At 51.8% G+C, this 16194-nt stretch overlaps 2 protein-coding genes across 3 annotated transcripts; one reads left to right on the forward strand and one right to left on the reverse strand.

Moving 5' to 3' along the window:
• Positions 1-3370: 3370 nt before the first annotated feature.
• LOC124977964 (interferon alpha-inducible protein 27, mitochondrial-like) lies at positions 3371-7093 on the forward strand. Its single transcript, XM_047541912.1, has 6 exons — positions 3371-3388; positions 4061-4220; positions 4829-4960; positions 5954-5983; positions 6265-6426; positions 6868-7093. The coding sequence occupies exons 2-6, from the start codon at positions 4097-4099 to the stop codon at positions 6948-6950; spliced, it is 531 nt and encodes a 176-aa protein (XP_047397868.1). The 5' UTR covers positions 3371-3388; positions 4061-4096; the 3' UTR covers positions 6951-7093.
• A 5365-nt stretch (positions 7094-12458) lies between these two features.
• On the reverse strand, positions 12459-14328 carry LOC124977453 (interferon alpha-inducible protein 27-like protein 2). Of its 2 annotated transcripts, XM_047541010.1 has the most exons (4): positions 14052-14328; positions 13879-13908; positions 13203-13364; positions 12459-12671 (listed from the first exon to the last, which is right to left on the reverse strand). In XM_047541010.1, the coding sequence occupies exons 1-4, from the start codon at positions 14056-14058 to the stop codon at positions 12472-12474; spliced, it is 399 nt and encodes a 132-aa protein (XP_047396966.1). In that variant the 5' UTR covers positions 14059-14328; the 3' UTR covers positions 12459-12471. The 2 variants fall into 2 exon arrangements, with proteins under 2 accessions (XP_047396966.1, XP_047396965.1); XM_047541009.1 differs by lacking the exon at positions 13879-13908 and having other exon boundaries at positions 14052-14163.
• Positions 14329-16194: the final 1866 nt, after the last annotated feature.

Here is a 16194-nt window from a genome sequence, read left to right on the forward strand (position 1 = left end):
GCCATAGCTAACTGACAGCATAACATGATGTGTGCAATACACGGAGAGGATTGTGCTATTTGACATGTAGGACAAAGCAGTCAGAGATAAACTCTAATGGTGGCTACCTGGGAAGTCCTCCTGAAGGAGGTGCTATCTTATTTCAGAATTATGTCGTTATAAGTACTAGATATTTGATTACAACTGGCTCAGAGTTCAGAGGACAGTATTGCCTTACTAAACTAAAAGGAAAAAAAATGTATATAAGTCATTGTTGTGCTACTGCAATAAAAGATCTGAGGTAGCTAACATATAAAGAGAAGAGGTTTATTTAGCTTACAGTTTTAGAGGTTTAAAATCCAGGATTGGGTGGGCCCCGTTGGTTTGGTCTTTGGTTTGTGCGATCACATGTTGGAGCAAGCGGTCAGATCTCGTGTGAGGTCCTGAAGCTGGTAGTGACGTGCCAATGCTTGCCACAGGAGCAGAGACTGGGGAATTTGGACAGCTGAGACCCACGGCTCATCCCTGTAATTTACTCCAAGTCCTTTAACATGATATGAGAGAGAGAGAGAGATCGATCCTTGGTGATGCGCTCGGAGAGTACACCCCAGTGACGTGAGGACCTCGCATTAAGCCATGCCTCTTAAAGGTCACAGTACTGCCCTGCCATTCTGGGGACCAAGTCTTCACATATGGATCTTTGGGGGACATGTAACATCAACCTATAGCAGAGTAAGCTCAGTAAAATTTGATGTCTCTTTCATGCCCCCCTTTATATTGAAGTAAAAAAAAAAAACACAAAAAAAATTACCTTCCTAATAATTTTTCATTGTGCAGCTCTGTAGTATTCAAGCATATTCGCTCACATTGTTATGAACAAGATCTCTAGCATTTTCTTATCTCACAAATCTGAAACTCCATACCCATGAGATATCAACTCCCCTCTCCCCTATCTCCCAGCCCCTGGGATCCACCATCCTCCCTTCTGCCTGTATGAATTTGACTACTCTCTAGGTATCTCACATCAGTGGAATTAATTCTACAGTGTTTATCTTTTTGTGACTGATTTATTTCACTTAGTATAGTGTCCCCAAGGCCTATCTGTGTTACAGCATGTGACAAAACTTCCTTCCTTTTTGAGACTGTAAGATCCATGTATGTATAGCCCCATCTTGCTCACCTAATTCCTCCGTCAGTGGACACTTGGGTGGCTCCTATCTTTTAGCAATTACGAATACTTATGTGCATATTTTCTGTCCTGGAGAAAGTTCAACATATATCTCAAAGCTGAGAACAGTGGGGCACAAGGAAAAGGATATTACAAGAAGTTAATTTATTCTGTGAACCTTTATAGTTGCTCTAGTTTTTTTGATACCTTCCTCCCCAGAGAGACTAATATAATTACTTGACAAGAATCAATCTTTTCTCTCTCTCTCTCTCTCTCTCTCTCTCTCTCTCTCTCTCTCTCTCTCTCTCCCTATCTTTCAATTATGAAGCAATAATTTAATCTTGAACAGGCATTGTAAAATAAAATGTTTAAGAAGACAAAATATCTCAAGCGTTATTGCCCTTCAAAGACTGTCAATAAAAAAATAAACTCTGGGGGAAAAAAGCAGTATTTCTATAATATGTTGCAAACAGTGATTCTTAAAAGTCATTACCACAGATCCATGATAATATAAGTATTTTTAAAATGACATAGTTAACCCACAATGATTGATACAGTGACCAAATCCCAGCTGGAAAATGGAGGAGAATGGGGTCTCTCATTTTGTTACTGGATCCCAGACCAGAGACTACTGGGATCCCAGTGAACTGGATTTAGTCACCTTTCACATCAGAAATGAGAGAAATCTGTTCGGTAGCTGTTAGACATGAGCAGGGAGTCAGGAGTCTGAGAAAATACTCAGTACAAAGCAGGTCAGTCAATCGACAGTGTTGCCTCAGTTGTCCTGGCAGGCCAAGACAGCTATTTCAGGACCCTTGCCTGATCTCAGCCCTTGTAAACGAGTCCTCTTACAACTGGAGAAAAATAGCTAAGTCCAGGGGAGGCCAAAGATATGTTTGTTCAGCAGGGCCTAATTGCTAAGACATGACCCCACACAAAAACATAACCAGAGATTTCCAGGCTAGGAATGCAGGCTAGGAATGCATTGCTGATCATAGCTCCCCACCATAAGTTTTGCCCAACTGGTTCCAATTAGGACCTGTCAGCCAGGCAAGATGACTAAGAGTTGCCCTTAGATTGTTATCTAGAATAGACTGTCAGTCCAGAGCCCAGAGGTGATACTTGGGTGAAACCTTCTAAGTCTCCCTCCACCCCACTAAGATCTGGGATGTAAGTCTGAGAGGACCCACCTCTCCCTCTGTGGGTACTTCCCCCACCCCTGACTTCTTCATTTTCTTCTAGTAAATGTTGCTATACTTTTGCTAAGCCTAGTGCCTTACTTGAAACCCTCTCGTGTGAAGACACAAGAACCAAGAACATGTTGCAGTCTCTGGGAAGATCTTATCTCAGGTATGGGTTTATCTTTGTTATCAAAAACAATATAAAACTGGGCATGGTGGTGGACTTCTGTAATCCCAACAGCTCAGGAGGCTAAGGCAGGAAGATCACAAATTTAAAGCCAGGCTCAGCAATGTAGCAAGGCCCTGTCCCTAAATAAAATATAAAAAAGGTCTGGGGCTGTGGCTCAATGGTTAAGCACCCCTGGTACACACACACACACACACACACACACACACACACACTGGTTCAAGCCCTGGTACACACACACACAAGACATCAAAAGGGAAAGAAAAATGAATTTGATCACAGTTTAGCCAAAACTGGGATGACAGCTAACCTTCCTACAGAAATGTTATAATTTCTAGTCAGAGATCTGTTGTAATTCTGGTTTTATTGACTCCTATCTGGGCCAGGGGTAGCTTTTTGGTTTCCATTGTCCACATAAGGAAGCTGGCTTTTCACGGTTGCCAAATTCCATTTTGACCTCCTCACAGTTTCTGTTTCCTAGGAAAGTGAAACCTAGCTCTTGGCCACCCCCATCACTGGGTGTGCCCTGCAGCCAGGAGGGGCTTCCTCAGGATTGGGGTTGGACTTTCAAAGAAAGATAAATACTGGGGTCTGTTCCACAGTCTCAGGACATTCCTTTACCAGGTAAGGCAGCGGGTGGGCAGGGACTGCTCTCGCTGTGGTCCCCAACCTCAAGGCCCTCGGGGCGCAGGGGGGAGGCCAGCGGGCACCCACTCTCACACAGACACTTTTTTCATCAGGGAAGCTGCAATCGGAATAGAGGAAGGGGATGCGGGGAGGGAAGAGGGAAGGGAAAATGAAGGAATGAAATTGACCGAACTCTGATATGTGCATGTATGAATATGTCACAGCAAATCCCACTGTCACGACAAGGTACCAATTAAAAATGAGAACAAAATAAGGCATCGGATTATTTTTAGAAAGTTGGGTGTTGGGAGAGCAGTGACTTGAGCCATCATTGCCCTGACTTGCCGCAGCCTCCAGGGTGGTGGAAGGTAAAGTGGGCACCGGGAGAGGTAAGTGAGGAGGAAGAGCACTAGGCAAGACGAGCTGAGTGGGAAGCTCCTGGACCTGGCTGCTCCTGCTCTGCCAAGGAGACCTCTGCCTGGAGCACACCCTCACCCGCTCCCGCTGCATCCTGTCTTCCCATCCCTAAGGTGGGGACAGGACCCGGTTTCTCATTATAGTGAGATCACAGGGCAGGCAGCACCCACAGTACCTCGCTGCTGTTTGTACCTTAGTTATGTGACTAGTTAGGATTTCCAAATTTTGGTGCTTTTGAAATTGCTCTATGGAGATTTAAAGGAAACCCAGAAGTGGCTAAGTGTGCAGTGGGCTTCTCTTGAGGAAGAAAGCAGCCCACAGGAAGAAACAAAATACCGTAGCATGGGTCCTTTGGTAACCCCAAGGCCCTTCAGGTCCACTGTTCCCACCAGTTCACAGCAGCTGCCCTACCCATCCCAGAGCCCTTCAGATTTTTCAGGACAATGGACAGGAAGTCAGTTCTGGGGTTTCCGTCTTTCCACCAAAGATCTCCCCTCTCAGCAGGTTTGGTCCAGTAGAAACTTTCTGCTCTACAGCATGGCTCTTACCTCAGCAAGCATGCTGGCCTCCTCCCTGGTCACTCAGATAACATCGACAGTGACCATGGCCAAAGCTGGCGGCGTAGCCTCTGGCACCCTCCTGGCTGGCCTTTCATCTCAAGGTAAGTATTCCTGGAAGGGGCAGCTGCTGGGGGGTGAGAGGACAGCTGGGGAGGGTGCAGATCCTGTCCTCAAAGAGTCCTTGGCTCCCACCCCATCCATATGTCCCCCTGGCATCCTCTCAGAAAAGGGCCTGAGAGAGGCAAGATGCTGACTGTGGGCCTGAGGGGGTTTGGGTCCCCAAGGGCTAGCGCTAGGTGCTTCCTAAGTCTCCTTCTCTGTCTAGACTTGGGCCTCCCTGTAAGCTCCCTCCCTTCCTCGTCCCTCCCCCACCTCCTTCTTGCTGCGTGCTAGCCAACAGTCCCGTGGACCTTTGCAGAACGGGCGTAGTTTCCGTCAGCATGTGTTTGAGTTACACACAGGACAGTGTGTTGTATGTCATTCTACTGGATTTGTTTTTCCGCACTGAGAACTCTCCTTGAGATCCATTAGTGTCCTCAGGGGAGCGTCTATCTGCTGCCAAGTGTTCATCTGGGTGTATCCACTGCCCGGTACCTTTCTGTCTCCTTGGTGGACACCCAGGGACCCTTCCACCAGCACAAACAGCATGGGTTGATGGGGATGCAGCCTCTGATACCTTCCCCAACCTCTGACCTCTGCTCTTCCCCAGGAGCCACGCTGTTATCCCAGGCTGTGCTGGCCCCTGTGGCATCCACTGTTGGACCCTTGCTGGGGTCACTGAATGTTGGCTCCCTCCTGTCAGGGTCCTCTGCTGTCACCTTGGCTGCTGCTCCAATTGGAGGTAACTGGCTCTGAATAATAGATACCGCTTGTTGGGCTCCCAGTGCATCGTGGAGAAGGGTGAAGGGAAGGTCAGGGCCTGGAGCACACCAGCGTTCCTTTCTGCTGTCAGAAATGCAGACGAAGCCTCAGCTCATGGTGAAGGGGTTCATAAGATTAAAATAACAAGATCGGTTAAATTTTATTAAGTGTTTTTATGGTTTAGTTGCTAAATCTAGCACTTGACATTTGTCAATTCATTTAATTCTACTAATAACCCTAGAGGAAGTTAATACTGTGCCTTATTTACCAAGGGACAACCATTTACCATTGTCCCTGTGTCCTGTCCTGCTGGGCAGGAAGGAAGGGTGGGAGGAAACCTTCAGAGCCTGGGACAGGAAGTAGAACAGAAGCTCAGAGATATTCCAACAGCAGGTGGTGGGTGGGGAAGCCTCAGGCAGGCCAAGTTCTGAATACCCAGGAGAAAGGGCCAGCCACACACACACAACTATTGGTTGAGACAGTAGGTAGGCCATGAGATGGCAGCACCTGCTTCCTGTGGGCCTTCCATCCATGTATCGGAGCCCAGGGTGCCAAGCTGCCAGTGGGCCTGGCATCACCTGCCCTGCCTGCCAATAAAGTTGAGCAGCAAATGCCTTTCAACCTGGTTCCTGGGTGCAGAGGATACCCCTGTGGTCACTCAGAGCTTAACCTTCACTTGCCTGTCAAGCAAACCAGGGAGAACCAGGACCCTAAACCCCTGTTCCAAGATCACTCTTGACCAGGGTGGGAAAACACACTCAGGACAGGTCCTCAGTCTCTGGCCTAAGACTCTCCACCAATCTGCACCTTCTGCAGAAATCCCACTTCTCTGAGAAAAGCAGGGAGGGGCAGGCAGGGGGCCATTCCTTCCTGGGAGCCCAACGTGGGCAGCACCTCCCCACAGCGAGCCTTTGGCAGGGGAGGGGAGGGGATGGCAATGTGGGTCCTCACAGGGTGTTCTTTCCGTTTCTAGTCAAGGCTGCTGTCGTCGTGACTGGTGGAGGTAAGCCTGCAGTGAAGGGGTTCAAGTCCCCCCTGCCCCCACACCCAGGGCCCAGTCAGAGATGCCAGGGCTCTTCAGGAGGGCCCGAGGCCTGGGCACCCCATAGCAGATCCCTGTCCTGGTGGCCCCCAGTCCTTCCCCCGCTTTCCCCGCCTCTGCTGGCCTTGCCTGTGGTCTCTTCCAAGCTCAGAGCTACAGACCCTACGAGGCCCCAGGCTTGGCCCAGGGTGCAGGGAGTCCCTTCCCCTGGACCCACCCACATCCGGCTTCTCTCCCCACAGTCATAGCTGTGAGCACTGTTCCTGTGGTGCTGGGTGCCATGGGCTTCACTGGGACAGGAATCGCCGCCTCCTCGCTGGCGGCCAAAATGATGTCCATCACTGCCCTTGCCAATGGGGGCGGAGTCCCCGCGGGCAGCCTGGTGTCGACTCTGCAGTCAGTGGGTAAGCGTTCAGGGCTTCCTGGGGAGGGGAAGTAGGAGCACAGGAGCCGCGGAGGACCCAGCCCAGGTCCCGGTTCTCACTTGTGGCCCTCAGGCTCAGTCCTTCCTCACCCTCCACTTCCCTCGTGTTTCTCTGAGGGGACGGGAGTCCTGGCTGGAGCTGCTGGGTTCAGGCCTGGTTACTTGGGGCATCTCCTCCCACTTGGGGCTCAGCCTTCCTCCATGCTGAGAGAGGCAGCTTCCGGTTGAGTCATCACTGGAGTCCACCCTACTGGGCAACTGCTGGCAGCAGCCTCTCCCCCAGACAGAGAGGAAACGGAGTGCTGTGGGGTGGCCAGGCCTCAGGCCCTCCTGAGGAGCCCTGGCATCCCTGATCCTGCAGTTTTGTCCTTCAGAGCTGCCCTGGCCCACACTGCTCTGCTTACCCTCTGCCTTTTTCCAGGAGCAGCTGGACTGTCCCTGTCATCCAAAATCAACCTGGGCACTGCTGGGTCTGCCCTTGTGGCCAGCATAGTGGGCTTGTAATAGTTCCTGCCAAGCCTGCCGAGGAGAGGGCTACAGGAAGAGGCGATACTGCCCCGCAGCCTGACCCAGGGAAGGCCAGTCCTGGAGGGTCAGTGCGCCAATGCACACATTTCTTGGGAATAAAGCGAGTTGTTTCAACCTGACCTGAGCCTCGCCTCCTGCTTCCAAGGTGGGTGGGAAGGGCCAGGCAGGGGCCTCTCTGACATGAGGTGGGGAGGGGACGCGTGAGGCTCAGTTCCTGCCCTGCCACATGTGGGCGTGTGCTGAGCAGGAATGAACCTACGTGTGAAGACAGGAGCTGTCCCCTGCCCTGCTACTGACGTGCGAGTCACTCTGGGCAGGTCACTCCTCCTGGACCTCAGTTTGTCCTTCTCTAAATGGGGAATTGAACTAAATGACTTCCCACATCCCAGCTGGGGTGGGTGTTTGGTGGGGTGGGTCTGTGAGGAGCCACTTCCCTCGGAGCCTCCTGTCCTTGCACTCAGCAGCCCCTCGGTGTCTGGCGGCCATCTCCCTGGTGGCCTAGGCTGCTTTCCTCTTCCATACTCTTCTGCCACGATGTTCTGCCTCACCTCAGCTCCAGGGAATGGAGACCTATGGACAGAGACCTCTGGAAGTGTGAGCCCCAAATAGACTTTTCCTCCTCTAAAATTGTTCTTGTCAGGTCTTTTGGTCCTGGTGGTGAAAAAGCTGACTAAACCAGATGTGCTCAGGGACTGAGTTCTGGCCAGTGAGAGAGGAGCAGAATCAGCTTGCTGGGTGTGCGGCTGCAGGGAGGGCCAGCTCTGCCCTTTGTCCCCTCCTGTGGGCTCAGCTGCAGGGGCAGCGAGCCTCCTACACTGGAGAGGACAGCAGCACGTTGAGGGAGGCCCACCAGCAGGGCTATGGGAGCCTGGTCCCCTCCCAGACTGGAGGGGACATGGCAGCAGAGAAAGCAGCTTCTCTTGTGCAATCCAATAGGGTGTCTCTTACTGCAAGCAAAGCACACACCCTGAAGAACACCAAGGAATCTTCTGATTCCAAACAAGAGGAGAGTCAACCAAACAGAAAGGGATGCTCTGACTGCTCCTCCCTCTCCAAAGAGCACTAAAATAACTGTCAGGGATTAAAGAAGGCCTGACCTTTAAGGACAAGGAAAGGAAAAAGGAGATGATGTAACAAAATTTTAGGAGTCAGAAAAGATGTGGACGAGGGATCCTATTCAGCAGTACCACGAAAGCTGAATCTCAGTTGTTGGTAAAGACAGAACTTTGCCCCATAGGACCCCGTGCAGTTCAGCCACTGGAGTGACCTCTGCCTCCGGGACTTGGCATGCAGGTAGGTTGACAGCAAGAGAGCTGGTGGCAAGGCTGTTTAAGAAGCAGGCAGACCCTGAGGGTGTCCTCCCTGCAGGTCACTGAGGCTGGTATCTTTGGAGAGGTTGGTCTCTGGACCAGAGAGTACCAGGTACAACAGAGAGCAGGAGCATTATACTAAAAAATGAAAGCTTCCAAATTAAGTGTGAAGACCCTCACTCTTCACCTACACTCCTAGGATTTGGGCAGCAAGTTGGACATTGCCCTGCCAGAAGCAGGATTCGGTCACCCTTGACACGATTTCCCGTCCTCCACCTCCCTCGCGTTCCTCAAGGTGGTCCATCTGCCTTATACCACCACCTCCTGGTGACCACCTCCCTACAGGGTAGCTGGATACCACCTGCCTGATTCACCCCACTAGCCATCACACCTTGTAGGGACTGTGCAGAATTGCCACAGGGATGACCTCTCAATCAGAGTGACTCCACGCAACTCGCACCTGCTTGCTCTAGCCCCACCTGTTAGGACTCCCCAGGGGAAGCCTGCTTGGCTGTGCCCTGGACCCATTAAAGACACTGGCCCAAGGGACCCTTGCTTTCGCCTCTTGCTTCCACCTACTGGCTGAGCGTATGGGTGCCAGGTGGCTCTCTGGTCCCATGGCCCTATGAGGCAGGCTGCCCTCTCCGCTCTGGACCTGTGAGTAACAAGCTGCTTCTGTCACTTCATGAGTTGTGTTGAGCTGCCTCCTCGTCTCACAGCTGACCCCACCCCAACCTAACTCTCCCAGGGTCAGGGCTCTGCCAGAGAGGGGCCATTTGGAGAAACTGGACACAGGAGCCACAAGGACTTCTGCCAGTGTGAACGAGTCTCCTGTAAGGGGAACATTGGTCATAGTTTGCACACTTAGACATTAAGTAGCTATCCTCTTGGATAAAGAAGAATCCCATAAACTGGGCATGGTTGGACATGCCTGTAATCCAAGTGGTTCCAGAGGCAGGAGGATCACAAGTTCAAAGCCAGCCTCAGCAACTTAGCAAGGCCCTGTCTCTAAATGAAGTATTTTAAAAGGGCTGGGGGTGTGGCTCAGTGGTTAAGCATCTCTGGGTTCAATCCCCAGTCCCAAAAAAGAAGTATCCCATGAAAAGTTCATGGTGCACACCACTGACCCATCCCTGGAGTTCCATCAGGGAAGGTCTAGAGTTTATAGCTGCTCTCCAGGGAGTGAGAGCTCAAGACCAAATCAAAAGAGGCAAGACAACAACTAGAGCAACAGCAGGGCTGTGCCTGAGGGGACTCTTCTGGGGACCTCACCAGCTCTGGAGACCAAGGCTCCCATTCCGACACCCAGCAAGGGGGCTGCCCTGTGGAGGCTCAGACTGATCACAGTGTTGTCCCTGGACCCACAAGAATATCCCTGTGGCAGAGCCTGCCACCGACATCCCACATATGGGCAGTCTCCCTGCAAGGGCGGTGGTGTGAACTACCCCCTTCTGTTCCTCCCACCCCCACCCCAGTGCCCCCGTGGCAGCCATTGATTGCTATAGGACTCACCCTCAGACGGTGCTGCAGCTTCAGCTCTGCTTTCCCACCCACCACAAGGCTTGGGAAGGCCCACAGGGGCTGCTCCACTTCGTGGACTACAGTGGGCACAGAAAGGGGTCCTGCCCAGAGGGAGGTGTAGGGCCCAGGAGAGATGCCTGTGGAGGTGGCATGATTTCCAGAGCACTTAGACTGGGGGAGGGCCAAAAAGGGCTTCTGGGTCTTGGAACCTTTCCCTCTGTCCTCCTGAATCCCCCGGAAACTTCTGAGATACCTCTGGGTCACCCTAAGTACCCAGGAGGAACACCCAAAGAGCTGGAACAAGAGGGTCCAGATGGATGACATTTGAAAGATACGTACTGTGGTCAAGCCACTGCCCGTGACTCAGCAGGCCAGATCCTCCAGTCATTCCAAGAAAGGCAAGGCTGCTGGGCCTGTGTTTTGGATGTTGTTAAAGAACTTGCAAGAAACAATCTAAGGTCATTTGAATATACTGCTGCTGCTGTTGGAGTTGGCATCTCGCCATAGGCTGGAAATGATCTACTTGGTGGGTGGGTCCTCCCTGAAGAAAAGAAGTCCAGTAACCTGTCCTGGAAATGCTCCTTTCTGTCCCAAGAACCCAGCCAAGTTAAGGGAACACGAAGTCCTGGACTTGAATGTCCAGATAATTACTATCTTGAAGGCCACTGGGTCCCTTTCTCACATACATCTCAACAGGACAAACCAGTGTTCTCTGAGAACTGCTTCCTTGCGCACATGCCAGGACAGCTGCTCCTCGGGATGCTGGTCCTAGCAGGATTTCAGGAACAGTCTGATGTTGTGCTCAGTCCCATGGGATGGTTCGTGGGCACTGAGCAGTGGGAGGACTGTGTCCTGGGGACACAGACTGAGACCTGGGGACAGGATTTGAGAGCAAGTAGTCTATTTGGGACGTGAGCCCAGGAAGCATCATTGGGGGAAACGGAAGTGAGACGGGGACGGGAAGGCAACCACAGAGCATCTCCTAGTGAGGGAGTCTGCTCTGCGGGCAGCTGGGGTCCATCCCACTATGGGCCTCCGGTCATCTCATCCAAGGGGAGTGTATGCGCTCATTCCCACCCATCACTGGTTGAGGGGTATTCCTGAGGGACCAGCCCCCAGACACTCGCAGCCTGCCCTGGGCAGAGGGCTGGAGGTGGAGTGCAGCAGGGACAAGAAAGGCCCATGCAGGCCTGGGTCGGGCGGAGGTCATCTAGTCCAGACCTGCCTCCCTCTAAGATCTGTGCATCCCAGGGCTGCCTAGATGTCCCCCGCCACTGGCAGGCTTCTTGTGGGTATTTGCTGCCCACCGTTGTTGCCATGGAAACACCTAATTACTTATCTTTCTCCTACTCTCCCTCTCAGCAGCTGGGACCTCGTTCCCCAGCACACCTTACCTATGCCTCTAACCTCCTCTGCCTGACTTGCGTGTGCCTTTTGATGACCAACCATTTGTCTTTCCTCCAGGAAGTCCCTCCAGTTATCCCTGTCTCCTCTGTTATGAGATCCCAGAACCCATCTGTTATGTTTGGGAGAGGAGGTGTCCCCCAATAAGCTCACAGACAATGCAGGAATGTTCAGAGGTGAAATGATTAGATTATAAGAGCTGTAAGCCAATCTGTGGACTAACCCATTGGATGAGTTAATACTGGGAATGAATTCCTGGGTGCTAGCTGAGGGCAGGCAGGGCCTGGCTGGAGGGTGTTAGTCACTGGGGGCGTGCCCTGGGGAGGTACACACACTCCCTCTCTGCTTCCTGACCACCTGAGCAGACAGCGTTCCTCCTCCACGCCCTTCCGCCATGACGTTCTCCCTCATCTTGAGCCCCAAGAAATAGAGTCACTGACCACAGGCAGAATCTCTGAAACTGTAAGCCTGAAATAAATGTTTCTTCTAAGTTGTTGCTGTAGGTATTTTGGTCACAATGACAAAAACCTGACTAACACACCATCACTGCCCTGAACAGGGTGTCCCCTGTTACACTCATTCATGTGAATACTAGCTCTTCCTGACATCAGACTCCTGGGGTCAGTGTGGACCTGTCCACTGCAGTATCTGTTACGTGGACAAAGACTGCAGGGTCTGGTGAGGGCATGGTCAGGGATCCAGAGTGTCATGGTGAATTTCAGTCTCCCTTTCTATTTTTGGGATGCTATGGTCGCCATTCTTGATTCAGTCTCCCTCCCCTGAGGTACCCAGAGCCCAACACTCAGCACTTTGTATTTCCCTGGGAGTTTGCTTGTTGACCTCTGGACAGGACAGAGGACAGGCAAGGAAAAGACGATGTCTTGCTCATCCCGGGTGTCTACTGCCATTACTGAGGAAGGACTGAGGGCACCACGGTCAGGGGTCCACTGTGTGTCCCAGCTGTAATGGCTTGGATCTGAAATATCCCCCTAAGGCGCAGTGTTGACGGCTTGGTCCCCAGTGCAGGAAAGTTCAATGCCCTGGGAAGTGATTGGATCAGGAGGGTTCTGACCTCAGCAGTGGATTAATCCACTGATGGATTCATAATCTGATGGCAAATTAATGGGAGGTGGTAGGAACAGTAGGAGGCAGGATCTAGTTGAAGGGAGGGTGATTTCGCAGGGTGTGCAGGGGTGGGGGTTTCACAACTCCCCAGAAAGAGCCAAGAGGAACAAAGACGGGCAGCACATCAGTATGGATCTTTATTTCTCATCTTCCTCTGATTCGAGTGGGGTGTTTGGAGATTCAACTTGGGGTACGTTTTCTCCTGGTTGCTCCTCTTCAGTCTTGGGTTCAGCTGGGGGAGGAGGTGTAGTCTCTTTTGAACCTCCCAACCAGGCACCAAAAGCAGACCCGACAGAGGCCAGGAGGATGTTGGATGAGGTGGAGAGCCCAGCTGCCCCTGGGAGAGAGAGAGGGTGAGCACAGGGTGCGGGTAGAGCCCGAGGTCCAGAAAGCCCCTGGTCCCTCCACTTCCTGAATCCCCAGGGCTCTGCTTTGACAGAGGATCCAGGAGGTGGCTGAGAGAAGACAGAGTGAATCCATGGGAACTGAGAGACAGAGGAAAGGGGCACCATCCACACACAGACAGACCAGAAAGCTGAAGATTCCCCACTTTACACTGGCCACCAAGACCCAGAGAGGGCAGCGTACCAGCCCAGGCCACCCAGGGTCAGAGTTGGGGAGGCTGAACCCAGAGTCTAGGCATCATGTCCCTTGGGCCAAGGTTCCTTCCCTTTTCTCCCTACCCAGCTCCTCTCCACTCCCATCCAAACCAGAGGTGGGGACAGTGAGCAGGAGAGGAGCAGGGAGTCTGGGGACCCAGGCACTGCAGCCAGCCAGAAGCCAGAAGAGAAGGAGAGCAGAGGATCCCTTGGGGCAAGGCTTCTGGGCTGGCTCCTCAAAGGGCTTTAGTCCCTGCCAGGACACTTACCCACCGACTGCAGAGTCGCCACCAGGCTGCCTGCGGCGACTCCACCCCCGTTGGCTATGGCTGCAGCCGACATCATCTTGGCAGCTAGGGAAGAGGCTGCGATTCCCGCCCCGGTGAAGCCCACTACGTTGAGCACCACGGGCACAGCGCCCACGGCCAGTGCTGTTGGGGAGAAGAGCTGGGTGGGGTGGGGTCGCGGGAGGGACCCCTTAGGAATTCCTTGACGGTTTCTGGGGCCGGTCTGCTCTGAACATTTGGGAGAGGACAACTTGGACAGGGACCCACGGTAAGGGAGATGGGGGTAGCTTGGAGCCAGGAGGGGCGACGAAGTTGTAGGAGGATCAGGCGTAGCCTGGTTTTGTCTTTAACCTGCTGTGTGACGCTGAGGAAGTCACTATCCTTCACTGAGCCTCGGAGGTGCGCGTGCGATTAACCACCATAGTTTTCAGCAGCAATCGCCCTCACCTGCCCTATAGGCTCACGACATATAAGGGCTACAGGAGACTCAGGCGGAACCCGGTAACTTTTCCCCTGGGGTATTGCAAGCGCTACTTTCTGCCCCAGGCTTCGGCCAGGTAACTCGGGGTGTGGACGGTGAGCGGGTGGGAGCCAGCGCCCTTAACCCCTGCGGCGCCGCGTCTCCAGTCTCCCAGCAGCCCGGGGCCAGGAAACAAACCTCCTCCGATGGCAGCTGCAGCCGCCCGTTCTAGAAAAAGGGGCGGGGAGAGCGAGTTAGCCGGGTGATTGACAGAGCCAGGCAACTAGGCTGCTCCTCCGGCTTCGTGGGCCGGGGTTGGGGAGGGGGACCCCTGGCCCAGCCTGCCAGCCCGGTGGGGAAGGGAGACTCACTCAGCATGATGAGGCAGTCCTTGTCCCAGCTGTGCTCAGGAAATGACAAAACTCTGTGGGGCGTTGCTTCCCAGCGAACCGTCCGGGTCAAGGCCCGCCCTCGCAGCCCGGCAACCCGGGCGAAGCGCTGGATCCCGCGCCCCGCGCACCTGCTCACCACTGGCTCACTTGCTACAGGTGCTTCCGGTGGGTGGCTTTCTCCTTGCTCCAAGGAGCTACCAAAGAAAAGAGCTCCGAAGCGCCTGAAAACTGTAGCAGGTGGGCGTACTTCCCAGTCGTAACCTCCCTCTGCCTCGCAACAGAATTAAATATTTGCTGCAAAAGCCTAACAAAATAAAATCGAAAACTTTTAGCTGCTCAATTCACCATAGCCAGATTGTGGAACCAACCTAGATGCCCTTCAGTTGATGAATGGATAAAGAAACTGTGGCATATATATACAATGGAATATTACTCAGCCATAAAGAATGATAAAATTATGGCATTTGCAGGCAAATGGATGAAATTGGAGAATATCATGCTAAGTGAGATAAGCCAATCTCAAAAAAACAAAGGAAGAATGATCTCGCTGGTAAGTGGATGATGATACATAATGGGGCGTGGGAGGGGTTAGTTTTAGAGTTAGAGTGAGGGTTAGGGAGGGGGGCAAGAATGGGGGAAGGAAGGACTGTATAGAGGGAAAAGTGGGGTGGAAGGGGTGGGGGGAAGGGAAAAATAACAGAATGAATCAACCAACATCACCCTATGTAAATTTATGATTACACAAATGGTATGCCTTTACGCTATGTACAAACAGAGAAACAACATGTATCACATTTGTTTACAATAAAAAAAAAAAAAAGAAAACTTAGGAGAAAAACGAAATTTAACTTGCAAATTGCTCTTGTATCTAGTTGGGACAAGATGTTTGAAAGTCAAGTGCACTGAGGTCTAATTTGCACAAAATAAACGTCATCCCTTTATACACACTTCTATGACTTTGGACAACCGTGTAGAGTTCTGGAACCACCGGCTGGTACACAGACTATTTTATTACCCACCCTGCTTCTCGCGTGCTCTTTTGTGCCATTCCCCCACCCCCACTGACCTCTGTGCAGTCTCACATATTTGTAGTCTCAGAACTCAGCGCGATATATAATTATCATCAGATATTCTGTCCTGTGAATGTTCTACAGTTCAACGCATTGGCCTCCCTTCCTAAGGGTCCAGATTCCTCCTAATTTTGCTCTTAGAAACTATCAATATTTTCTAATAATATATTCTCAGAGGTAGAATTACTGGGTCAGAAAAGGCCCTTCAAGCCAGGTTATGGTAGCTCACGCCTGTTAACCTGTTATCCAGTGGCTCTGGAGGCTGAGGCAGGAGGATGGCAAGTTCAAAGCCAGCCTAGGCAACTTAGTGAGGCCCTAAGCAACTTAGCCAGACTCTGTCTCAAAATAAAACATAAAAAAAAGAGGGGTCTGGGGATGTGGCTCAGTGGTTAAGTGCCCCTGGCTTCAATCCCTGGTACCAAAAATAAATAAATAAAATGCATTTGATACCCATAAGTTGCTCTCCAAAATTAGCATATTAGTTTACACTCTCTCAGAAGTAGGTGTGCAGATCTATATTTTTCTACCCCTCATCAACAATTAGCTTTGTCATTTGTAAAAGCTTTTGTTGGCTGGGTGAGCTCAGTGGTGGAGTACTCACCTAGGAGGCTTGAAGCCCTGGGTTTCATCCCCAGCATTGGGGAAAAGAGTGATCTTAGTTGCTTTAAGAAATTAAAAATGGGGCTGAGGGGATAGCTCAGTTGGTAGGGTGCTCACCTCGCAAGCACTAAGGCTCTGGGTTTGATCCCCAGCACTACAAAAAAAAAAAAAAGAATTAAAAATGGTGACTTGTTTCAACTTACATTTCTTTTTCTTACTAATTGAGGGAGGCTAAGCCATTAAATCATTTTTAAGTTTTGGGGACTTATGCAGTCTTTATTTTGTGAATTTGTCGGAGTCTTAAGCCCCCTTGCCCTTCTCGACCAGCAGCAAGGGAAGGCGACCCTCCCCAACAAGGTCAGATCAGGATAGGTAAGGCCGACTGATCGCCCGCTCCCAGCCCTCCAGGCGGAGGACAATCAGACACATCAGGGAGACCCGTCACAGCAGGA

The sequence above is a fragment of the Sciurus carolinensis genome, chromosome 2 (assembly GCF_902686445.1).
Source record: "Sciurus carolinensis chromosome 2, mSciCar1.2, whole genome shotgun sequence".
Taxonomy (NCBI): domain Eukaryota; kingdom Metazoa; phylum Chordata; class Mammalia; order Rodentia; family Sciuridae; genus Sciurus; species Sciurus carolinensis.